Here is a 27,881-nt window from a genome sequence, read left to right on the forward strand (position 1 = left end):
CTCCAAATTCATCAAATGAATGTGAAAAGAACTTTCTTAAATGTAGAATTGGAGGAAGAGATTTACATAGAACAACCCGAGGGTTTTGTGGTTCTTGTAAATAAAAGAAGTGTGTGAACTTGTTAAGTCACATTATGGAAGCACCCAAACAGTGACATAATTTGATCAAACCATGTCGGCAAATGGATTGAAGAATGATGGAAGTGATAAATTTGTTCACATTAAAATCATAAGGTCATTGTTTGTTTGTATATTGGTTATATGTTGATCATTAATAGAGACACTAATGACATAAATTCTACTAGACGTATGCTATAAAGCAAGTGGAATGAAATTATTGGAGTTGCTAATGCGATCTTAGATATAAGAATTCATAGAACTCCACAATGTTTAGCATTTTCACGGTCTCATTGCTTTGAGAAGGTACTTAACTAGTTCAAATATTTGGATGTCAATATTGTCAAGTATCCAATAAATGTGAGCTTTGCATTTCAAAAGAGTGAAAACAAAAGTGACTCACAATTGGATTGTGCTAGAGTTTTGGGAAGCATGATGTATATCATATAGTGTGTGCGATCAGATATAGCATTTGCTATTTTAAACTGAGTCGGTTCACAAGTGATCCCAAATAAATTCATTAGATGACAATAAATGGAGTTTTGGAGTATTTAAAATAATATTTAAAACTATGTCTTGGATTATAAAAACAATATTCAACAATATCGAAAGATATAGTGATGCAAATTGAATCATCGGACAAATGAAGTAAAATTCATGAGTGGATATGAATTTACTATCGGTAGAGGAGAAGTTTCTTAGAAATATTTCAAAACAGACATGTATAGCTAGCTCTACAATAATCTTTGAGCTAGGTTCTCTAGATAAGGTCGGTGAATAAGTTGAAAGACTCCGGAATTTCTTGATAGATATTCTATTTTGGCCCAAGCCATTGGCATTAATATGCATACACTTTCACAGTCAAGATGAAATAGGTAGGACATGGAGCATGACGTATAACTTAAAGTCTCGTCATATACGACATAGACATGATATCGTTAGAAAACTACTCTCTAGTGAAATTATCAGAATTGACTACGTAAAGTCAAAGGATAATGTGTCGGATCCACTTACAAAAAGGCCTAACTAGAGAGGAAGTTAAAAGATTATCTAAGGGAATTAATTTACGGCTTAGGACAAGTAATCATGGCGGAAACTCTATCTAGTAGACTAGAGATCCCAAGAGCTAGATTCAAGGAGAAAAACAAAGTTGTGAATGATGGTTCGACATTGTCAACAAACTCAATCCATTCTCATGATGAAGACAATGCTCAGGGAACAAGGATACAACATTAAGGCTTGTTAATGAGTTAATAAAGCTTAATGATTTTAATGATTTGCTAAGTTTGGCAGAGTTACCAAATAATGTATCTACGTGATAACACAGTTACGAATCACCTATGTGGGTGTGAAGTGTAAGCCGCTTCAAAGAAGATGATTTTCAAAATCCCATCTCTCTATACACTCATGAAATCAGGAGGTGTTCATGGCTAAAATGAACACAACCGTAAGAACCATAAACGTAAAGGGTTAATTGTGTGACATATCGTTGTCTAGGTATACACCAAAGTTCGACGGTTCAAAGATATCATATCTACCGATTAACCGAGTATATCAGACATATGTTCACTACGGAAAGTCCAAGGGGAAACCTACTTATACAGATGCAATTAATTCAAGCTTGTAACACATACTTGTCCATTTCCCTTTCTTCGAGTCATTCCTCATTCATGCGGGGAATTGTTGGATTTTAAAAAGGTGTGAATGGAAAATGAAGAGTTGCGACTTTTATGAAGAAATGTGATTTTTATGAAATGTTGCGACTTCTATGAAAAGTCATGACTTTAATGAAAAATTGAGACTTTTATGAAAAGTTGTGACTTTTATAAAAAATTGTGACTTTTATGAAAAGTTGTGACTTTTATGAAAGGTGACGACCTTTCTGAAAGATTGTGACTTCTCCAAAGGTTTGTGACCTTTTCGGTAAGGCACAATAAAATACTTTTCGCACTACCCTTTGTTATCTATAAATTGAGGGATTTCCTCTCATTTTAATATAGAATTCATGGAATTCTTCTTCAACTACTAAATCTAGTATTCCAAGTGTACTTTACTGTCGTTGAGTGGTTCGCTGACACCGGAGTTTTTAGTATCTATACTCTAGTGATTGAGATCATTTTACCCTGGGAGGTCATATTCCAAATCAAACCTCGGATACTATAGGGGAATAATTACCTTAAGGGGACACTGTGAGTCAGTGGATTTGATCTTTTTCCTATTAAAAATTTTCCAGATTCTGGTACGTGTTTTGCAAATTTTAGATTTGTGAATTAATTTCAGCTTTTCTATTCTTTTGTTCTTCACTGTTTCATTAAACTTGGTAACTTCGTGTTTCTGCAAAGTTTCTTGGAATCAGTAAGATTCTTTAGACACATATTAACAACAATTCTTCTTTAAGAAAAATATTTTGTATATTTTTTTAATCTGTTTCTGATTCTAGTTTCGCTACTAGTTTTAATCTTCTAGTTGTGAAAATGTTTTTAAACTTTGTTTTCTTACAAATATGTTCAAAGTTTTTTTGTAAGTATGTTTGGAATACAAGATGAACAACATTGAGTGATGTGGACATTCAAATTTTAAGAAAAACAAAGCAACAAAAGATATTAAGGCGAAGAGAAGTTGTTCGCTGAGTGATGTGTGGATGTTGAGGTAACTTGGACTGATTTTTAGAGAGTGTTTTAGGTAGCAAATTCTTCGTTTGAACATCAATAAAGGTATGGGTTTATCTCATTGAATTCTTTCTCCAAGAGTACTTTCTTTTGAACGTTTCTCAAACTCGTGAAACTAAGGTTGTTCCCCCTTTGTATGTTCTTGTCCTTAGCTCCCTTACGAATTTGTAGGATGGATATGTTGTGCTGCTAGATTTTTGGATGAATGATGTGTTTAAATTAAATATGAATGTGTTTATGTTCGGGAAATCACGATAATGATCATTAAAATATGATCGGAAAAGTTGATGTATGGGCGTGTATAGAGCAGTATTTTAGGCACTGTTTTGGAGTGTATAAGTTGTATATTTATTGTGTATTTTATATGTATAATGGGTGTACAATGTGATGTTCAGTATGATGAAGTATAGTGAATTGAGTAACCATCTTATAGCTATTTAAAATTATGAGAAAAATTGCACCTAAAAATGGTTGGAGAAGGACAAAAATTTCCAACAACAATGCAATGTTTATTTAGACTAAAGTTTAATAAAAGAATCTGGAAATTTAATAAAATTTTAAAGGGGTGAGGCCACCAAGATTTGAACCAGTGACCTCACCCGTGTACCTGCTGTGTTTTGTGAGAAAACAAAATAAAAGGGTCTGGGGGGATTCAAAATCGGTTGCTGGAAGAGGAAGGAGGAAAAATTTAATAAGGTGAATAGAAGGGAGGCGTGGGATTCGAACCCACGACCTCCCAGTTCATGCGAGGAAAAAAAAAGAGGGGATGGGGGCGTGGATTGAACCCACGACCCCCAGTTCGCAAAAATAGAATAAAAAAAAGAGGCTGGGGGCGGGAATTGAACCCACGACCACCAGTTTGTGAAAATAGAATTAAAAAAGAGGATGGGCGGGAATCAAACCCACGACCCCCGGTACGCGAAAAAAAGGATTGCGAGGCGTGGGGATCGAACCCACGACCTCAGCGCTGAAGGGGGGGGGGGCAGAATATTAAGGAAATAAAAGTGAGGTTGTGGGGGTTCGAGCCCACCACCTCACAGCCTCCTCCTCTTCAGGGAAAATTAAAATAAAATAAGGGGGCTTGGGGGGTTCGAACCCGCATCCTCCTTATTGTAGCAAGTTTAATTCTAAAAACTAAAAAGGGGTTGATGGGGCTCGAACCCCCAACCTTTTGGTTAATTAATAAAAATTAAAATAGAAAATTTATTCTTCATCTTAATATTAAGATTTAAATTAGAATTCTAATTAAAATAGAAAATTAATTCTTTCATGTAAATATGGAGATTTAATTTATACAATAACAATTTAATAGGAAGTAATTTATCCCTAAAGATGTTTATGTAAATGACTCATATCACATTAATCACATCACAATTTATGTTGAATTCACCAGATAACGTACAATTCGTCAAATCCATTTGCAGCAAACATGTGATCTTCAAAGTCGTGTTGTGCTTGAAACATATCATCATCTACTATTTCATTGTCAACCCCTTCACTCATAAATAAATCATGCATGAAAGCATCTGAGAACTCTATATTGTTTTGACAAACATTTTTCTTGGAAAGATCTGAGTTCTGATCATTAAATTGATCTTAGCTAAAGCCACTCATCGAATAATACAGCAAGTAATCTGTATCTGCTAAGAATGATGAACCTTCTATCACGTGCGCAAACGAGTCCAAACTAGAATTTCTGGAAGGAGAAGATACTCCATCTAAATTTTCTGATTTTTTGGCAACTTTCTTTAGATAAAATATCCGTTCGTCCAGCCAAATGTTGTGCTATCCGAGACCACCTATTTATACATATCCTTTTTAGATAATGGATCTCAACATAAACGATTATTCTTCAAATACTAAAGGTAAATTAAATAATAGGCACCTCGGTGTATGAAGCCTCTTATGCTCACATAGAATCTAGGAAGAGCCACACCCCAAGGGGGTATAACGTGGACAACCTACCCAAGCATCCGACTTATTTATCGGCTCGTTTATCAATATTACAACTTACAACACTTTCCTTTGTTAAGTTTGTACATATTAGTGCTATATAGTGAGGAGGTCGATGTTCTGAAAGTCCACCGTGGTTTGGCAAAAAGGGCATTCGATACGCCTTCTAAATATCTGAAACCTTGTCCCCCTTCTTCTTTAGGGAGCTACAAGCTTATCCCATGCCACCTTATGCTTACCTTACACCTTCTGCAGTTTTATTCCCTGTGTTTCCATTGGATAAGTTCTTTTCTCAATTTTTGATACCATCACAAATGAAGTTAATTCTATCTCGACATTCTTTAAACTTGATCCAAGAAGGCTACAATACTTCCAATTAAATTTTATGACAGTACATCAATCCGTAGCAGCCCTATATCTAATTGTAAGGAGCTTAATGTTGTCATGAGAAACTTGGAACTGTTTATCAAAAAAATAAAGTTGTGTTATGTGTTTATACATGTGTAATCATCTAACTACTTGCATTGCTATCACAACCTGGGAAGGAACCTGAGAGGAATTGGTAACACATCCATGCGAAGAGACACAACAACAGCTTACTGCGATCCCTATTGTAGTTTGAAAGAGAGGATCGCATCATGAATTTAATAAGATATTTTTCACCGCGCTTCTATAGCATATGCTGGAAATACTAACAACTACATAGTTCAAAAAAACATAACTTATCACAAAGTAGAGAGTAGCATGAGTTTCAGCCAAAACAAACACGCCCTGCTGGTTGATTTGGTGGAAGAACATGATGAAAATTATATGCTAAATATCCTATTTCATGATTAACTTAAGAAAATGATAACAAGAGTAGTACTGCATCATGACACTTGACTATATATGTTAACACACTCAAATGGTAGAATTTACCACCAAATTCGAGATTCAGACGGTCAGACCTATACCAAATTCACTCATTCGATTATCAAGTTGATTGGAGATTAAGACATGACATAGTATAACAAAGTCAAACGAGCAGTAAACCACCAAAAATGAGAATGTCTATGTAAACAAACATTAATCAGTTCAGGATGAAAAAAGGAACACAAATTTGTCTAGTATCTCATCTTTTGAACAAAAAAACATATATAGCTAAAACAAGCTATCTCTTAATCTTCAGCAATGAGATGAAACTAACTCCATCGACTCAAAAGAAGTAATGCATTTTGTCTTGGATTATCACTTGCACTTGAGAGAAGTTTTGATCCCATTAATTATACCTTTGATGATTCCATTTGCATTTTTGGCTGACTCTATAGTGTGCGTTTTATTTTTGAAGGGTTTCACCAACATTTGCAACCCAATAGTCACAAGCGATCCACCACAGAATCCATTATCATTACAATCTTGAAAAGAATCGGGCACAATTGCAATTCCACATGGAAAGAGAGCCACACTAGAAGGGTCCCCTATTTTCTTCACCACATTCATTGCTAGTGAATCCATTCTTGCATATACTACAAGGGATCCTGTTGCGTCCATGAAAGTATCTTGCAAGATCATCATGTTATTTTGATTAGTACTGGTGCCATGCCCCTACAAGTCCAAACCAACATAATATTTTATTTATAAATCAATGATTAGTCAAAAAGAACTGATACTGTTATGTTTTTCAAAAATACAATAATCAATCACTCACATTATCTTGAAAAACAGAGATGTTATTATCAATGTTGTGATCCTTGGGAATGTAGACCACTAGTTTCATGAAATCACCAATATTTGAGAAGACATCCCATTGACTCCTCGTTTGTTCATTTATAAGGAATTTAAACAAGCGTTGATGTTTCACGGGCAACCAGATGGTCTTTGTGGCACTCAACACTATACCATTAGGTTCACCGAGGTCACTGATATTATTTCTCTTCATCAATTTAACATCTTTACCCTTTGCTAATTGAACTATTTGCCATTGATGAGCGGTTCCACAAACCCCTGCACAGAAGTTGTGAGTCATGCATTGCGCCAACTTTCCTACATTTTTCTCACCATTTAAACCAACTGCCACAAATAAAACCTCATCAGAATCCAAAATTCTTGTTAGTAATCAAAAGTTTAAACAAATGGAACAATAATGGGACATGCATGGTCACCTTTGGGGTCACTGAATAACCTCATTGATCCCAAAAACATATATTGCCTTTGCAAAGTAGCCATCCACCTTTGTGCGCCAAAACCAAGACCAGACCTGACCATAGGGCGATACAGATGGTGGACAACATTTTCATTATACTTCATGTGCTCGATCCAAGTTACCTGAAAATATTACATCAATTTTACAAGACCACTAAATGAATTAGTATACTCATGAAAACTAATGCACAAAATACAGCCCAAGAAAGGTGTGTAATATCAACCATCTGCTGTGGAGATGAGAGAAATATACATCAAAGTAACTTATGTATTAGAAATAAAAATAAAAATGTATTACTTTCATACAAAGACCATAAATTCGTAAATTCAAGATATATAATACCCCTCGATAATATCATTTCTAATGGTCAGTTATACTAATCATTCTAACAAAAGGTGTTGCATTATGAAATTAGATGATAGTGTAAATTATAGAATCATTTTCAAACATAAAATACCAATATAAGGTTAGAATTATTAGGATACCACTTTTAAAGTATCTGTTATGATCTCAATCTAGCTAATAAAAAACTTGTTGTGCTGATTGTTTAAATTTTGTAATTGGATTTTGAACTCGATTGACATCATAACATTATCCTACTTGGGGCATGTTCTTACTAGGAAAGGTATAGCCACGGATCCTCTCAAATTAGAGCCATTGTCGAGTGGCACAGACCAAAAACACTCAAAGCACTTGGAGGATTCACTGGTCTTAATGGCTACTACAGGAAGTATGTTGTTAATTATAGTACTATCAATAGGCCCCTCACTGATTTATTAAAAAAGGATGCACATTCAAATGAGATCTAGAGGCAGTAATAATAGCATTTGAAGCCCTTAAGACAACTATGAGCACCACACATGTGCTCGCACTTCCTAACTATTCACAGGAGTTTGTCGTTGAGACTGATGCTAATATCATGGAGGCATAGGTCCAATACTTATGCAGAAGGGAAGACAAATTGCTTATTTTAGAAAGATGTTGGCACCCAACCACCGAGGGAAGTCTATTTATGAGAAGAAGTACATGGCTTTGTTAAGTGTTGTGGATAAGTGGAGACACTATCTACTGTTCAAGCACTTCATGATGCAGATTGACCATCATTGCTTAAAATATGTGCAGTAATAAAAGATAAGCTCGACTATTCATAAGAAGGATTTAACCAAGCTGTTAGGGCTTGATTACGAGGTTCAATACAAGAAAGGTGCAGAAAATAAAGTAGTTGATGCCTTGTCTAGGAAACAAGAAGGGATGGATCCTTTGGATGATCAAAATTTAGTGGTCATAAGTAGGATTGGCAAACGAGCAGTCGAGTCGAATATGAGTCGATCAAAAAATTAATAAAATAAAAGTGGGTAAGTTCTCCGACTCGACTCATATTTTAAATGGGTAAAAACGAATTACTCAATGGATAATATGGATAATCATATTTACCTATACTATATTAGATATCTTGTTTAAAGATTTAAGAACAAAAAAAAAGATTAATTTTTTTTATCACTTCACTCCACCACCCCCTACAAGCCCCAGCCCTAACCTCCCAAAAAATGTAACAAAAATAGAAATAAAAATCCACCCAACCCCTACCCCCCCCCCCCCCACACACACACACCCCATCCAAAAAACAACTAAATTTTTTCATTAAATTTTTCTTTAAAATAAATTACCACACCATCCCCCTACCTCCACCCACATCCCCTAAAATATGTGTACTACTCGTTTTTTTACCAATTTTTAAATGAGTTGGATACCAATTCATTTAAAATAGGTAATATGAATGGATATCCATATTATTTACCCATTTTGCCACCCTCAATCGTAAGCAATTGCACCTCAACTTAGATACAAAAGATTATTGGGAGTTATATAGAGGATGCTCATGTCCAAGACATTCTTACACTACTAGTAGTAAATTCCCATGGACCCAATTTATTGAACTACTCAGCTGGAATATTACGGAACAGGGACAAGATATATGTAGGATCTCACGGGACTCTCTGACAACAACTCATTTTTTCATTCCGTGACACTCCCTTAGTGGTCATTCAGATAGGTAAATTGAAAAGGCAATAACAACTCCTCTATTGGCCAAAGATAAAGGTTATGGTTAAAGATTATGATTTTCAGTTGTAATGTATGTCATAAGAATAAGGATGATAATGCAATTTATTCGGGATTGTTGCAACCCTTATTCCAAATCAAACATGATGTCATATTAGACGGACTTTGTGGAAGGTCTTCCCAAGTCTAAGGATGTCATATTAGTGGTGGTTGACAAATTTAAGAAGTATACCCACTTCATATAGCACTATCACACCTATATACTACTGCTATGGTTGCTTGTATCTTTAGTAAAAGGATACATAGCCTATGTGGCACTCTAGAATCTATTGTGATTGGTAGGACAAAGTGATTCTGAGCAATTTTTGGTGAGTTTTATTCAACTTACTGGGCACTCAACTCAATTATAGTTCTGCCTATCACCCTTAAAGTGATGGTACAACACAAAGGGTTAACAAGTGCTGGGAAAACTACTTAAGATGCATGGTGGTAAGCAAGCCTAACCCGTGGAAATAATGGCTATTTTTGCTGAATTGTGGTATATTACTAATTTTCATACAGGGTTGAAGTGTATCCCTTTTAAAGCTTTTTATGGGTATACACCCCCTCAGCTATGTATCAGTCCTTTATTAGAAAATGTAGTGCAAACTTTTGAAGATGTGATCATACAGAGGCAACAAATTTTTACAATATCTCAAGGATAACTTACATGCATCTCAATCCAAGATGAAGTAATTTGTTGATTATAGAAGGATTGATAGAGAGTTTGCAGTTGGTGATTTAGTATATTTGAAGTTCTATCCATACAGACAAACATCACTAGTACTAATAAGGAACCTTAAGCGCAACTCTAAACACTATGGTCTCTATCTGGTTATTACTAAGATTGGTAATGTGGCTTACAAACTAGTATTAATTATTACTTGAATCTAAGGTCCACCCTATTTTCCATGTCCCATTACTCAAAAAGAAAGTGGGCAATAATGTAGTGGTTGTGGTTCAGTCATCTCTGCCTAACACTGAAGTTGATGGTCAGTTCATCGTGTTGCCATTCTACAGAGGCAAATAGTTAAGCAGATCAATCTTATTTCTATAAAGGTGTTAGTAAGTTCAATGGTGAAACCTTCAAACTGAAGATGCTACATGGGAGAGCGGGAGGGGTATGTTATGATATCAACCCTAGCTAATAAAATGTTGTTATAATCGAGATTTGAACTCGGAAAAGAAAGCCACTTACAGGAAAAATAAAAGACTGAAGGATCAAGATTTATTTCATTTAAATAAAGTTCAAGGAACGAGATTGTGTCACATGGATGGACGGTTATATATGTACAAATCATCACATAGGAGTGAGAAGGCTAACTGAAATCTGTTAATTTCAGTCAAATTTCTTTCTCTTCTCATCTAACGAAGTCTGGTTCTCTCCTCATCTTTTTCTTCTGCAGATTTTATCACTAATTGAGCTCACTATTAACTTGTTTTTTTAATATATAGTATTTCTTGTTCATTAGAGTTCAATATTTCTGTTTCGACATATAACAGAACATTGCCCCAAAAAACTTGTTGTATTGATTGTTTAAATTATGTTATTGGATTTTGATCTCGATTGAGGTCATAACATTATCCTACTGAATACTTCTCAAAACACACCAAGGACAAACAGTTGTGAAGAGAAGAAATACTTCAAACCCTAAATAATGAATGAGGCGACAGCCCGACAATATCCACCAAAATAGAGCAAAACATTATTGTGTGTCTACAGACCTTACTTTTAAAAAATAAATCAATAAAAAAAATCAATGCAAACTAAGAAAAATAGATCATTAAATTTAGAGAAACTTTGGAGGTCTACATGGGAAGCAAAATAAAAACACAGTTTAAGTTTAATTACCTTTGAGTAACCATCAAGCAGATCTTGCACAACACAGCCAGAAGGAAACCTCTGACAATTCCTAATTTCACATTGTTTTGCACTTTTTTTTATCAAGTCAACGGACACATCCACTATAACCCAAATATCTTTCGCATACTGGTGACAGTAGCGCAAAAATGTTATTTCTCGAACAGACACCAAATTAGAAATCATTTGTATTTCAGTGTTAATCTGCAAATCAATACTTTCAAACTCTTAGTGCATGGAATAATAGGATAAATGAGATGCCTAACTTCTTAGAAAAATAACAAATAATGATATATATAAAAAAATAAAAAATAAATACCCATTGTAGAATACCACTCTTGCTTCCACCTATACCATTTGAAATCACATCAACAGTAGATGTTTTTCCAATAATGCATGGGAACATCTTCACCCATAGATTCTACATGTAGAACAACATATACATTGCAAAAATCAAATAAATCTGTTAAACATAAGAAAAGGGGAAGAAAAGCACTGACTATAAGATGGAGAAGTTATGTACCTTATTCATCATTATCTCCATTAAAGTCGGACTATTATTAATCATGGTACAAGATACTCTTGTGGCTTCCGTTCTGAAATCTCTAAATTTCATGCAATTAAACTGGGTGAATAATGGCGCATATTCCTCAACATTTAGTGTCTCTACACTTCCATCCAAGCTTTTGACCCAGAGAGTTTCATCAATCATGGCCAACTTTAGCAGCTCATTCATGGCAGCCAAAGAATGATTCATCAACACCATTTTATCATACTCCATTTCCTCCACTATTTCAACAAATGAAACTGATCAATATAAAGACTTCTACTACTTATGATAATTATTATTAATCTAAGATAAGCTTGAATAAAAAACATGGTTTAATTCGAATGTATTTGAAGTCTACACGTAATTTTCATTATTATTGGTGACACAAGATGCAAATTTGTTTGAGGCCTAGAAATATAAACTAGATTCACACAAAATAAATAATTAAGAGATTGTAAGCTTTTTATCAAATAATTAAGTCTCTATTCTTGAGATTTAAAATCATAAAACCATGTACGTTTTGTTATTATTATTATTGAATGTAAGCAAAAAGACCTCAAGCATTACTGGGTAAAGATAAAAAAGAATTTCAATATTCACTAAAAATACATTGAAACTTATAAACGAACCAACAAAAGAGAACCAGATCAATTCCATAAAAAAAAAATTCAAAACATGGATTATTCCAATTCATTGACTTTATCTAATTTAGATTCATAATGAATGAGTTTAATAAAAGACAAAATACATTTTTATCCAAATATTTTTTATTTGTGAATCTTAAAATATTGTTTTATCATAAAAATTTTAATCTTATATTAAAGTTTCTTAGAAAAAATTCAATGATATCACAAAAGCTCCATTCATGAATTTGAAGGGTGTATAATTATAGCATAAAGTTACAAACCAACAAAACATTAGAGGAAACAACCCGGGGAAGAGCCACCAACGTCTAGCTATCGTTTGCTCTAAGTTCCAATTAATGTACTTTTGTCAAATAATTCTAAGTTAACAACCAGTGTTTGGTCCCAAGTTTTTCCAAAGATATGTGACTATTTACAAATATGATTTATATCTATAAGTTTTAAAAACTACTAAAAATATTCACAGATTTGTAGTATCTATTTATAATGAATATGCTCCATCCATAATGACCTTATAACATAATTGACAATAATCAACAACATCAAAATAATTACAAGGGAAAGAACAATACATTGATGCATATTAGTTTGATTAGATTATAAATTACAATATATTAAAAAAATTGTGCCTTTTTCTCAATATTGTCATTCAAATTAGAATATGAACTTTTCCGGAGGACATAGTAACAGTCTCTCTCTCTCTCTCTCTCTCTCTCTCTATATATATATATATATATATATATATATATAAAGTTGTCAAACATTTTTCAAGTTCTCAAAAACTAGTTTTTTCTAGTATATGGGAACTTGGAATTTTTGGCAAAAACATTTGTCTAGGCAGTTTTGGGTTTGAATCATGGTCCCTTCTCTAGGGCCCCTCGTGGGTCCTAGGTGAGGTCGTACCCGGACGTTAAACCCTTAAACATAGTTGTCTAGGTCTTCGGAACATCCCCACCAATTTCAATCAAATCTAACACGTAAAACTCACTAAAACACATGAAGATACACAAGCACAATCTAAGGCATATCTTCGAAACGTCATGGACGTTCTCGGACGTTTGACCTCCAAAATTAACAAAACTTTACACACTGCCTAAGAACATCATTATAACTATTTTAACACAAAATTAACTCAAGATACATTCACGAAGCTCTAGTTTACCTAAGTTATATTGTTAAACACCAAAAACCAAAATTTTCCCAATTTTTTTCCAAATATATTCCCAAAAAATACTTGGGACTAAACGGGTCCCTAGTTTTTGGATCTTGGTTTGGTCCTTTGGACTAGCCTAACAACTTTAATTGGTTTAATTTTTTCCATACATGTAATAAACCTGGCCCGATGGGTCAAAATTTTGCAACCCCCCAACCCAAAAAAGAAAAAAAAAAAGACACATCACAAATTAAATTTTTTCTGCTTTTGTCCACTGGTATAGTCTGAACCCAAAGTCGTGTACAAATGAAAAACGAAACAGCACATTTTTAATTGATGCAAAAAAATCACGAAGTAATTTTAAACATTTATAAAAAGTCTGCGACTAAGAGATCTATGGATCTCTTTCTCCATATATATATATTTATTTCAAGATCTCATGCATGCATCAACTGTTGGTGAGGCGCGCGCATATGTATATATATGCGCGCCGCCAACATACATGAAATGGATACATAAAGGGTACCTATACAGTAATTTAATTTTATAATTTCACAAATACCTTGCTAACAGGAACAAAAAGAAAATGAAATGAGAGCAGATTAATAGCTTACATATAAAGGTAGACACAAAAATAGAACAGATTGATTAATTCACTGAAGCAACTTTAGAATGGTAGTAAAGAAAATGTGACTAGTAATATCTATATACACTTACAGGTTTTGGATATGCTGGAAGAGAAATGTGCCCACTTTGAAGAACTTGGCTCCCCTTTGTTATACTTTTCTCTGTTTCGTTAAGTATATTTCTAGATAAAAAGTATGTGTTTTATTTTTTATTGTTTTAGGTCAAGATTATATTACATTAACAAGGGTCGTAACCATGGTTAAGTCAATAAATTTTGGAAAGCTACACTCCAAATTTGGTAAGAACAAAATATCCGGCGTATAAATTTGGAGATCCGTTTCTATGTTTAAGGGAAAATGCATAAGTAATCCCTCCAACCTATGCCCGAAAGAAGGTCCTATTATCCCATTGAATTTATTTTATTAATAATTTTCTACCCCTTTTCAACCTACATGGAACTATCAACCAGATAGCTTGAAAAAATTGTCAACATACGCTGGCTTTGAAGATAGTGTCATGTAGTTCCAAAAGAAAATAATTTCTAAAATATATTCAGGAGGTAAATGACCTTAGAATAATATAAGTGTGTCTCCGAAATTTCAGGCATAAGTTTGGAGGTATTTATGCATTTTCCCAAATTTAAACATAAAAATATAAGATAAAATTAATTAATTAATGATAAGAAAAATGCATAAGTGCCCAACCGATGCCTGAAATCTCAGAAATACAATCATACTATACTAAGGTCATATTACCCCTCCTAAACTTATTTTATAAATAATTTTCTACCCTTTTCGACCTACATGACACTATCTTCTGGGCCCAACGTGTGCTGATAATTTTTTCAAGTTTCTCCCCAGATTTGGTAAGATATATATATATATATATATATATATATATATATATATATATATATATATATATATATATATATAGGTGTACATGTCAAACCATTAACTCAAATAGAATTGATGAACCAGAAAAAATGACTTGAGATTTGGTTTGGTGTCCATAGAAAGAATTAACTCCAAGCTGACATGTCTTTGAGGTTCACTCAAGATCCGGATTTTCTCTATGATTATTAATTACATTTACATAAGGAATATTAAACAAAGTAAACTAGTACTTTGTGTAAATATTGAAATTTTGTAGTACCTAATAAGGCGTGTTTAATTTGAGTTGAGACCCTATAAAGTGTGTACAATTTCAATTAGAATTATTGGATGCTACTCATGAACTCTAAATGTTAGTTCATGGCTATATAAAAAGTACTATATTTCCTTGAAAAGGCATCTAGGTTATCTTAAATATTCTACAAACTCATGGAATAATCATAAAGAGATCAAATCCAAATCATTTTAATTGAACCTTAAATGCTAGTTCATGCCTATATAAAAAGTACTATATTCTCTCGAAAAGCAATCACGAATATCTCAAATATTCTACAACCTCATGGAATATTCGTAAAGTGATCAAATTCATATTACCTTAATTAAATAAATATTTGTCACGCCCCGAGCCTACACCCTAGGCGGGACTGACACTCGGTGACAATTGCTGGCCTCGAGCAAACCCTTGGCCTGGTTTACTTAACTCAGCGGAAGACTTAACTTAACTTAATATAACAGTAAAGAACATTTTCAAAGGAAAATACTCATTATGTATTAGTCTAACCAAAATAGCACTTGAGTCTCAAAGTTAGAGCATCCAAAATGTAAGATAAAAAAGACATCAAACTGAACAATCTAACTGGCTATCTGTCCATGAAGCCTTTAAAACTACTTTAATGAATATTGGGACAGACCCCACAACATTCTGAATAGAAGGCTAGAAACAATAAAAAGAATCCTACAAAATGCAAGGAGACTCACCACTGACTCTGGAGCTCAAATTGGATCAAGGAACCGCTGCGTGCTCATCCTAGTTACCTGTGTCTGCATCATAAAATGATGTAGGCCAACTGGAATCAGTACATTGAATGTACGAGTACGCGATTTGAAAAGACAAATAACGACTTAAACTTGATGTGAATAAGATAAACTTACGTTGGCTCTGCTCAACTCAAGAATTACTCTACTCAATGAATATATATAAGCAATTTAAAACACATGTGATACATATAAAGTTTTTAAAACAGTAAAGCAACTCAGTTCATCAAAGAAAATGCAATAGCAAACTAAACTTTACTTATATATGAAAGTAATGTAATTCTATGGGAGTTTCTCTAACCGACAACCACCACTATGAGCCTAAGTGGTGATACAACGTCTCACCCACGCTGCCAGAACTGTCATATACTTTGTCATCACATAGAATGTCCTCAAGCTAGTGAATTCACTGGCTAACCTCACGTGATCATCTAAAAAGTATGACTCGTTAAGACCCATGATGGCTACATGGTTTACATGGAGACTTGAGTTAATATGAACTCTCATCCCAACATCGGTGCTCAATACTACTCCCAAAGTATATTTTATATAATGCTTTTAAAATAACCTCTTTCCTCTGGGTTAAGATAATTTGCTCAATTTTAGCTTTAAAAAACCCTCTTGGGATCACTGTTCCTCTATTTATTTCTCAAAACTCTTTTGGAAATCTTAGTTCCTCTTCAACTTAAATGTGAAAACATTTATAAACTTTTAGGGAGTACTTAGTTCCCTTATAACGAGAAATGAACTCAGCTCTTACTCTTTGCTTAACTTGAAACTTAACTCTTAGGGAATACTTAGTTTCCTTATAACCTTTGAGAACTTAACTCAACTCATTTACCCTTTGCTCAACTCATTGCTTGAACCTTAAAACAAAGTTAAAATGTTTGTTTAAGACTCTTGAATGCTCTAGGAATTTACTTTGGCTTGCTTCTGAACTTTTAGACTTGACTCTTAACTTATTTATTTTAGGATCATGATCTTATGTTTATGGATTATTTCATGATGTTTAGATGTACTTTAGAGTATTGGAATTGACTAGGAATTGTAGGTACATCACATAGGAACTCCTACGAAAAGATGGGGGGAAAATGGGGTCTCTAGGTGACCTTGGCGCTCTGAGAGGCACAGGGCGCTAGAGCCTGATAGACAGAATCTGGTCTGAGCCACTTTGGCTGGAGCGGCGCGCCAGGTCCTGTCAGACAAAGTCTGCCCTGAGGAGCACTGGTAGGCGCGGCGACCCAGGGTTGTCAGACGGTATTTTTTCCAATTTTTCTTCTGCGATTTTCAACTCTAAACCTTCTAAACTCCCGTATATCTTTCCCCAAACACTTAGGATCACTAATACTTCAATACCTAATAGTTTAGACTCGTAAAACCGTCTGAAAACACGAATCAAAACAACTAAAGATATGCAACAACCCAAACAATAAGAATTAAACAATTGTTCATCAAAAACCTCAATATTCTTCATTCAATCTAATCAAAACCCGTTGAATTAAATATGTTGGTGTGTGGGTGACGAACCCAACATAGAAAGAGCTCACATACCTCGATAGGGATCACCCCAGATGAATTTTACTAGCGTTCTTGGTGAAATCTTGCTCTTTTCTCCCTTCTCTTTCTTCTCTTCTCTTTTCTCCCAAACCCTAAGAGTAAAAAGTATTTTTTAATCTGAACTTAAACTTGGTTTTAACCCAATTAAGCACTTAAAACAATTAGAAAATAGTAGGGTAAAAAGATTACTTCACCCTTACTAAAATCCGGACTGGACTTTCCTTAGTCCAACAACCCAACTTCTGAAAGGCATATCTCCCTTATATGACATTGAAAATACGCAAACTCGGCGCCTTTATAAAGATCTGTCCAAGGGATTTCGAACCACATAAATAACTCACACTAACTCCTCCTGAGCTGGGAGTTGTGGACGTTTGAAAATGACCAAAAACTCACTTTTACACTTAGGAAATCCAGATTTCCCTACTTATTTCCAAAAATGATTATTCTTGGTTTCTTAGCTTATTATTAGTTATTTCAAGTAACGAGATATTACAATACTTCACTAGAAGCCCTCAAATTATGTGGATCAAGTCCAAATCATCTTAGTTTGGGAAATACGTCACTAACTACCCTCAAATTATGTTGATCAAGTGAAAATCATTTTAATTTGAGAAATACGCCACTAACGACCCTCAAATATGTAGATCAAGTCCAAAGCATCCTTTGTCGAGAAATACGCCATAAACAACCCTCGGATTATGGACAAATACCTTATGAGAGAAGAATCAAGGAATCAACAAAATTGTACACGCATTGATTTATCAATAAAATATTTTTGTTTCTTAGATTTTGTTTGTGTTTTTTTATTTATTTTTCATATGCTTAAAATTTGTTGCAAACAAATTGGCATGCCAGTGGGACCAAATCTGCTCTTAATCTCTTCTCTCTTAAATCAAATCTGAAAATCTAAAGCTATAAAGGTGGAAGAATGTGTACTTCAAGCTTGCCTTTGAGTTTCATCAAGTCTACTCTTCGACAAGCCTTAAAGAAGGGGACATTTATAGACATTGAAATTTTATAAGAGTCTACAAGATGTGTTCAATTTGATTTGAGGTTTTATAACATATGTTCAATTCCAATTAGAATTCTTGGAGGCTACTTAAACCTAAACCTAGTTCAAGTCTATATAAAGAGTACTACATTCTCTCTAAAAAGCATCTCTAATATTCCACAAACTCATCGAATATTCATTAAGAGATCAAAACCAAATCATATTAGTTTGAGAAATACGCCATTAACGGCTCAAATTATGTAGATAAAGTGAAAATCATTCTACTTTGAGAAACACGCCACTAACGACTCAAAACCTACTCAAAACCCCCACTGCCTAAAAATCACCAAACTTAGAGAAGAAAGATAAGAAAGAGGCTTCAATTTTCCAAGACCAAGTAGAGGTGTTCTTCAACTTTCAGCCCCAAAATTCAAAGGATTTCTCTATCAATTTCGTCACCAAGTATGTGTGACTTCACTAGTGGGTTCCTTTCATCCTAGGTCCCTAGAATTCAGTAAACTTCTTGATTCCACGTAACTTGTTTAGACCTAGGATTTATAAAATCTATAGGAATTGTGACAATTTTAGCTGTTATAGTATCCATAGTCTAACTAACATATTTTTTTTGGAAACATTTCTTAATTTCTTGTATAAAACTTAGAACCCTAGTTTGTGTAAATTCTCTTACATCATGAATTATACATGCTAGGTCAGTTAAACAGAAAATCATGCTCCAGATTTCGAATGTCGCATTCTCAATGTATAAAATTTGCATTCTTTGTTGGCATATCAGTATTTTGAGTTATTCAGTATTTAATGCAGTTTATCTTCATATGTATTTATTTTGGAATAGACTTAGCACCGAGTTGGACTAGGACTCAACGTATCCTCATAGTCCTAAAATTATGTGTCCTCATAGGATTTTAAGTCCCCTCTATCGTGCATCAGTATTAGTGATCACGCCATTGTCATGCCTTTATACCCCTTGCAAGGTATATTGGATCCTCTTGATGAGGTTTATACATAAGACTCAACGTTTATTTCATGTGGTTTATATTGATTAATAGCATCTCCTATGGTCAGACTCTTAATGCATTGACCGAGCTTTCAGTATCTATATTTCGGTATATTCAGTCCAGCATGTACATTAATGATTAGTACTTGTTCATTGAGTTCATTTAGTTCTTTCAATTACACTTTACTAAATATATATATATATATATATATATATTTGTTCAAATTATATCATTGCTTAGTTAAGTATTATTTAGCCCACATACTTTAATCAGTTTTGAATCTATATCATGAATGCTCGGTACATTTCAAGTATTGATGCATATTTTGCGCTACATCGTTTCATGTTGTACGTTAAAGTACTCAGCATTTAGATCATGCATAGATCAATTCATTGTCCACGTTCAACAACTTCAGTTGTGAGTCCTCATATTTCGAGGATAATAGACATGCTTTCTTTTTAGGGTGTGTTTGGTGTGGAGGAAAAATGTTTTCCATGGAATATGTTTTCCTATAAAATGTATTCTTGAAAAATAAGTAGATTTTTTACTTATATTCTTATGTTTGATTTATGTATAGAAAATATTTTCTGAAAAAGATTTTTTAGTGTTTGATTTATGAATAGAAAATACTTTTTAGAAAATGTCTTTTATGTTTACTAGAGAGTGGAAAATTATTTTTGAATTGAAATTGAAAATATTTTTTTAAAATAAACTTAAATTTTTTTTGGGGGGGGGAGGAGAGTGGGGTGATGGTCAGGGTGGGTCGGCGCGGGGGGAGTGTGAGATGGGGTAAAAATGAAAATTTGAAATTGAAAATATTTTTTAAAAGCAAACTTGAATTTATTTTTGCAAGGGGCGGGGCTAATGGGGGAGGGCTCACAAGTAGGGGTGCGGTCGAGTGAAAAAATAAAAAAAATGAAATTGAAGATATATTTTAGAAACAATCTTAAATTTTTTCTTGGAAGGGGGGGAGGGGGGAGGGTTTCGCGAGTAGGGGGGTATAAAAATAGAATTTGAAATTGAAAATATTTTTTAAAAATAAACTTTAAAATTTTTTAGGGGGTTGTGGCGGGGGGGGGGGGGGGGGGGAGGAGTTCGAGGTTTGGGGTTGGATGGAATGGGATGGGATGAAAAATAAGAATTTGATAATAATTTTTTAATACAAACTTTAATTTTTTTTGAGGGGTGAGCGGCGGGGGTGGGGTGATGGGGTGATGGAAAGGGGTGCATTGAAAATATAAGTTTGAAATTGAAAATGTTTTTCAAAAACAAACTTAATTATTTTTTTTGGGGGGGGGGGGGATCGAGGGTGTGGGGGGTGGATTAAAAAAATAAGAATTTGAAAATATTTTTTAATAACAAACTTTTTTTTGGCGGGGGAGGGTCGAGGGTTAAGAATTTCAAATTGGAAATATTTTTTTTAAAAAATAAGCTTATTTTTTTGCGTGGTAGGGGGTAGGAGGCGAGGGTGGGGTAAAAAAAATAAAAAATTTAAAGTTAGAAAATATTTTTTTTTAAAATAAGTTTTAAATTTATTTTTTCAACAAAAAAATTGTAATTTGTAGTTGGAGAAGATTTTGAAAAAAAAATTCCTTAATTTTTGAAGGGAAGTCATTTTCCTTAAATTTGAGAAAAATAACTTGATTTGAAAAAACATTTACCAAAACATTTTATCCAATCAAACATGAGAAAATTGAAAACATGTTTCCTTCATACCAAACACACTATTAGTCTTTATTTTCATTTGTCAGTTTTGGTAGAGTTAGTTGGGAGCATGTCCCAGCAAATCAACTCAGTTAGAAGCTTTTCAGACATAATAGTAGATTTAGTTGAGTTGTTAAGTGGTTATTTCATCTTTCACTAAAACCTTTATGTTATGTTATATCATTATTCTGCCTAGTAAAGATTGTTCCTCTTCTGATAACAATTGATTTAGCTTCCGCTTAGTTCATTTTACTTGGCTATTTTTTTTCAGTATGTTCATGATATGTCAGATTAAGGATTATCTTGGGTCACTCGTGATCCTAAATCTATATTACGTGAAGGGGGTAGCCTCGAATCATGACAACACACAACAATGCATCTAATACTTGTTAACTTACATGATACATGTAAATGTCATACAAGTATGCATTAGATTCATTTATGGTAATACATCATGTTATTATCAAAAATTTGTTTAGTTTGAGACAAAATAAGTACATCTTGCAGCTATATATCTGATGCAACAAATATCGAGCACATTAATACATATACTAAATCAACTATTAGATACACAATACAATGAATCATGTAAACAACATTCTGTCTTTTAAATAATATAATATCAAATACAACTTTTTTTCAAATAGAACACAAAAATTGTGTGTTTTACACAATTTTATGAAGCAAAATATTATATCTACTAAACCATATAGTTGATACATGATATAATGTAATGAATACACAACATTCTGTTCTTGCATGAACGAATACACAATCTTTTAGGCATGATACATAAATTTGAATTTATACTAACTGTATGCGATACATAGCAATTGTCACACATTAATGTATCGATCTCAAACCTAACATCTTATTGGTAACAATTACTTATTTTATGTATCTAGAAGAAACACAATACTTATCATTTTAAACAATATATAAAAATAATAATGTATTCATAAATCTATAAATCTCGAAAATAAAATTCAAAAAATGGTTCCACACCATTATAAAAGGTATGAATGACCCATCATAGTTATGCATCTCTTCAACCTTTTTGTCTGTTGTATCAATGCAGAACGAATACATTAAAAATCCAGACTCTTGTTTTTTCACCTCAACGATATTTCAAATCTTCAATTTTTTTCCCTCAATTCATCAATTACAAATTCAACTGAAATGACTGGTTCGAGATTAACAAAATCAATATTTTGACGAACAACAATTCCATCACTTTTGTATAGTTCAATATCACCTCACTTTGTCAGATTTTGGAATGTCTCAACAAGATCGACATGTTCATATTGTATCAGTACAATTTGTTGACAAGTTTGATTCAAAACTGAAAATTTTTGAAATCATAGAAATAAGAATTTCAAAATTTTGAATTGTGCTAGCCTGTTAAAATTTTCCACGGATTGAATGATATTGTCAATAATTTTCGAGTCAGCATAAACCTAGTTCATTGCTCCAAGTGAGGAAATATAACACAATTCTTTCACTCTCATGGTTGATAACAATTACTTGACCATCCAATGTTCCATAAATCATAAGGCTTGCATGCATTGGATTGACGATACTCAAATTGGCGTGGTCGGTAGCTTCTTTGATTATCTCTTGCTGTGGTGCCCACGGTGGAGAATGGATGAAGGGCAGGCCAAACAACAGAACTAATATCTTCATGTGATTTTCTTCTATTATGTATCGATTTTTCAAGTTTTTCTTATCTCATCGATCTACTGCAATGACAAATTAGAGATTCACAAAAGAAATTATTTTGTCCAACAACTATTCATTATGTAAATTATAAACTTTTCAACAAATTTGAATGGTTTTGTAAACGATGAATAGGGAGAAATTTGTGTCTGACTAATTGACAGTAAGAAGAAATCTCTAAGAGTAATTTTATGGGATTTTAATTGGATTTTCTGTTTTCTCCCTTTTTAGCGAAACATCTTGATACATATTGTATATTATTAATGTATTTGTATAGTGAGTTATGTATCCAAATGGTGTAAAAATTAAGAAATTATTGTAATTAGAAAAAAACTAGGGATAAGATGTAATTTACTCCTTGCAAGATATGATTTATGCAAGTTATACAAAAAAATATATTTAGGACGAGTGGGCTTGACCGACCTTACCCACAACCCACAGAGGAATGAGTCACTCCGAATTGGTCCAGTCTAGCCCATCAAATTCAAAGGTTCATATAGGCTAGACTTAGGTGCGCTTGGATGAGTCTTTTTTGTGAAGGATAACACTAAATAGTTATGGATTAAATTATAGTGTCACTTAATTTGTTGTTTGGTTTGACGAGTTTGGAATAACGTATTTTGAAATAAATAATTAGTATTGAGATAAATTATCCCTCTGTTGGATGGCAACCCGGAATAACTTATCCGAGATATAATAGGTAAAATGACAAATACATCTCCTTATACCCTTTTTATACATCATCTTTAACATTCATGTATATTTGCATTATTTTCAATACAATGTATAATAACATTCACATTCATCATACTCCTTATTTTTATGATAATTCTTCATATTTTTTAGTTGAAAATTTATACTATATAAATAGAATTTTTATTTATGAATTTATTTAACTAATTCTTATGTTTATTTTCAATACAATGTATAATAACATTCACAATCATCATACTCCTTATTTTTTTGATAATTCTTCATATTGTTTTATTGAAAATTTATACTATATAAATAGAATTTTTATTTATGAATTTATTTAACTAATTCTTATGTTTATTTATATATTGATTTCTTAAAGATTTTCTTTTACTTTAACAAATTTAAGATGAAAGTTCTATCTTTATGTTGAACGAGAAGAAAACATTTTTAAAAAAAATACATACGATACTACCGTTATGAGAATGAGCACACAAAAATATTTAAGCTAAATAAAAAGTTTCACGCCCCGAGCCTACATCCTGGACGTGACCGACAATCGAAGACCATTGCTGACCTTGGCGGACCCTTGACCTAACTTACTTAACTCAGGGAAAGACAACAACCAATAAATATAATGATCAAACTCAACTGAACAGATAAAACATACTAACTAAGAATGTTGTAATGGTGTAAAACATTCATCTGACCAAAAGTGGCAACCCATGTCTCAACAAATTGAAAGAAATAGAAAAGCTAAAGGATTAACATCTGACTGTCTATCTATGAAGCCTTCTAAAACTAAGACGGATGTTGGAACAGACCTCATGATTTTATTCGAAATCAGAAAAATATTATTTTTGCAAGAGTTATCGACTTTTGAGAGTTGCCACTTAATTTTGAGAAAATTAAGAAAACTTTTACTTTCAAAAGACTTTAAACAAAAAAAAATTTAATGAAAACATCTTAGGGGGTTCGGGAATTAATATTAACTTCTTAGGAAGATTTTGAAATCACCTAAGATGTTCCTCTAACTTGCGGTTATCCAACAACAACTTACAATTGCGATAAAAATACTCTTTAGAGCTGTTTGAAAAATGAAAGCCAAAAATCATTTAAGATTGTTTTGAAAGTGAAAAATTATTTATCTAAGTGAATTTTAATTTGTAAAATCCTTTAAAGATATTTACTTGATTTGGTTGAGTCGTTAAAACAAAAGTGATGTTTTACGGGTTTCGAATTCTTCTAACCTTGAGCTAACGACAAACAAAATAGTTTAATATTTAAAAAATAAGTTGGAGAGAGAGGGAAACAGATTTGGGTCCAAATCTGGGCGTTGTTCGGCTTGACCGGTTTTTGGACCCACCTGTTTTGGGTTTTTGACCATTTCTTTTGTACCTGTCCTAGACTAAGTAAATAATTAATACTAAATAAATACAGTAAAGTAAAAGACGACAAGGGCTTATGCCCGAAAATAAATACAGCACGAAATGAAAAAAAAAATAAAACAGGTCTTCTAATCTATCTTCTCTGACTTTCTCCAATTCTTTAAATTTTGGGACCCGTCCATCCGCTTAATGGGTTGACTCGAAAAGAGAAACTTTGAGCCTTTACGGCTCTCACATGGAATGCAAAGGAGAGAGTGAGAGTTCACATTGAGCTCGGACAAATTTTACATGCAACGAAGAGCAAAATAAAAATGAATACTTGAAAATAATATCTCTAAATCATATCTTAAAGATGATTAAACGATTCCTAAATAACGAATGTGTCTAAGCAAATTACAACTTAACACCTTAAGCCAAAATAAGTAAATAAATAAATAGATTGGATAGGAGAAGGTAATCGATGCCATTAATTTTGTCCAAAGACGCACACAATAGATAAGCAGTAATATCCAAAATATGTAATGATCTTGGAAATAAATATAAAAATGATGCATGAGTAAATTTAAATATTTAGACAATTCAAGCTGGCAGAAAACTTTACATACAATAAACACATATATGACATATAAATCATGGGAAAATATCCAAGTACCCTCTCAACCTATGCCCGAAATCTCAGAGACATACTTATACTATACTAAGGTCCTATTACCCCCATGAACTTATTTTATATGTAATTTTCTACCCCTTTTTAGCCTACGTTGCACTAGTTCAAAAAAAAAAATCAACCATCGTTGGGCCCACAAGATAGTGCCACGCAAGCTAAAAAGGAGTAGAAAATTATTGATAAAATAAGTTCAGGGGGGTAATAGGACCTTAGTATAGTATAAGTGTGTCTCTGAGATTTCGGGCATAGGTTGAGGGGGTACTTGGACATTATCCCTATAAATCATAGATAAGTTTCGTATTTTTTTATCTCATCAATCCTAAGTTCCAAGTATCCTAGCATATTAATATGTAATTAAACAAAGTGTTAAACACCCCTACACGCAATGGAAAGTTGGCATCCAAAAGAGATTATACCTCCAACGCTCTTAATGACAAAGCTCAATCGAAATCCTTTTTTTTAAAAAAAAAAAAACTCAAATTTTATACCAAACCAACTTACAAATGTAAACATATCCGACTAAAAAAAAGTAACAAGAACGCCAAAAATATGATTCAAGTCAATCACATCAAGAAACATAATCCGAAAATAAACTCAAGAAATGGACAGAGCCGAACTAAGAAAAAGGCCTGCCACCATATCCCACACACTAATCATCCTAGTTGGTTTTAGGATCTAAACATGGGCAACTAGCAACATTGAAAAACAGCCAAGATAAACACATAATACTCCATACTTAGACACAATAAGCTCCAAACTTCGACTTGTCTAATAATGTAATCATGCGGCAGACCCAAGAAGGAAAACAATAAAACAAATAGAAAATTTTAGAACAGAACAAAACTTACAAAAATAACAAAACGGGTAGTGAGAAGATGTCATCAAAATGACCATATTACAACTTCTAAACTTAAAGTAAACTAAGATAAGCTAGTACCCACCAAATAATTTGAAACCAAACAAATATACCCCCCAAAAACATTGACACTGGATACAATCTAAACGAAATAACGGGAAACTTAAATTGCAATCACGGTCAGAAATGGACTCGATTAAAATAAAAGAACACGCATGCAACATTGATGCTTATACTCGAAATAAGGCATAACAAAACAAATAAGTTTGAATATAGAAACGAACGAACGGTAAACTCCGCATGATAATCATTCTAAAATGGTGTTGAAACTAACATCTATTAATAATAGATGAACAACAAATGAAGTCATCAACATTCAAATCCCGAACAACATCATCCAGACCAAAACAGAAGTTTCATAATTTTTCAAACATCCATTTGAAATAAAAAAAAATGAAGAAGTTACTATGGTGGAAAAGTTACCTTTTTCCGGACAGCGACCTAGGACGAGGCGAGCAAGAGAAGAACAACAACTATCACGCCAAAGAGGACTCCGAGAATCTTGAAAGACTGGACCAAAAGTATGATAACCCAACCGAACTAAATAATTCTAAAAAAAACTTTCTGTTTAAAAATCTATTCCCTACTTTCTTCTTCTTCTTTTTTTTTAAAAAAAGAAAAACCTCTCAAAAATCTATATTTGTTTTCCTCTTTTTCTCCTAGAAGTTCCTAGAAAAAAAATAAAAATTCTCCCCCCCCCCTTCGCAGTGAATCAAAAGATTATATAGGAAGAGATTAGGACTTTCCAACTTGGGGGAGGATGGATAGAATTTCGGACTCGTCACCGGCCCATTCTGAATTTCAAAAACCCTAAATCTTATCCAAAAACGAATATGCCCTTGATTCACAGCGATTTCAAACGAGTATGAGGGGAGGTGGAGGGCTGATATTTATCCTTTCTCTTTGTGTGCTTCGTGTCCTCATCTCGTAGCTACAACGCCAACCATTGCAGGCTTCCTTGCAGCAAAGCTGCGCGTGAGTACGGCTGAGAGTGACAGAAGAACAAGACGACAAGAAAAACTGTCGAGCACGCGGTTTGCTTTACGTCGTATCTTCTGTACATGTTGATTCCGTCAATTTTCTTTCGCGTGGTGAAGGGAGGGGCGAGTGCAGGGCTGCCATTATTTTTCCTTTCAAGTGTGTTCACTAGTGCTTAGTGCTTTGGATCTTTTGATAAACAAAAGTGGGTCGGGTCATGACAAGGAAGGGAATCGGTTTGATAGGGAAAGAATTACTGAGCTGATTTTGCCAAATTGAAGCGGACCGGGTCGGAGATCTGGGCCACCAAAATTTGGCTGCCAAAAAAATGTGTTGAATTTTTCCTGAATGATACGAAAATGGGCCTAAAGGAGTGGGCTTCTGTATTACATGAATGGAAATTGGAGTGAACATGCTTATAGGACCAAAATCTGTTGGTCCAAATAAAATAAAGAGTTTGGGTAATTA

The 27,881-nt window shown here is 33.4% G+C and overlaps 1 protein-coding gene and 1 long non-coding RNA gene across 2 annotated transcripts in view; both read right to left on the minus strand.

Moving 5' to 3' along the window:
• The window catches only part of LOC138349316 (homeobox-leucine zipper protein ANTHOCYANINLESS 2-like), a 28,132-nt gene extending 16,469 nt beyond the window's left edge, over positions 1-11,663 (minus strand). The window contains exons 1-6 of the mRNA XM_069299638.1: positions 11,406-11,663; positions 11,202-11,303; positions 10,874-11,086; positions 6,928-7,043; positions 6,427-6,823; positions 6,075-6,323 (exon numbers count right to left, since the gene is read on the minus strand). Of these exons, the coding sequence (XP_069155739.1) occupies positions 6,075-6,323; positions 6,427-6,823; positions 6,928-7,043; positions 10,874-11,086; positions 11,202-11,303; positions 11,406-11,663 (1,335 nt within the window). The remainder of the gene's footprint in view (positions 1-6,074; positions 6,324-6,426; positions 6,824-6,927; positions 7,044-10,873; positions 11,087-11,201; positions 11,304-11,405) is intronic.
• A 10,699-nt stretch (positions 11,664-22,362) lies between these two features.
• On the minus strand, positions 22,363-27,296 carry LOC138349124 (uncharacterized). Its single transcript, XR_011221706.1, has 2 exons — positions 26,859-27,296; positions 22,363-22,794 (listed from the first exon to the last, which is right to left on the minus strand). It is a non-coding gene; the product is annotated as an uncharacterized lncRNA (long non-coding RNA).
• Positions 27,297-27,881: the final 585 nt, after the last annotated feature.

Source organism: Solanum lycopersicum, chromosome 6 (genome assembly GCF_036512215.1).
Source record: "Solanum lycopersicum chromosome 6, SLM_r2.1".
In the NCBI taxonomy this organism is placed as follows: Eukaryota; Viridiplantae; Streptophyta; class Magnoliopsida; order Solanales; family Solanaceae; genus Solanum; species Solanum lycopersicum.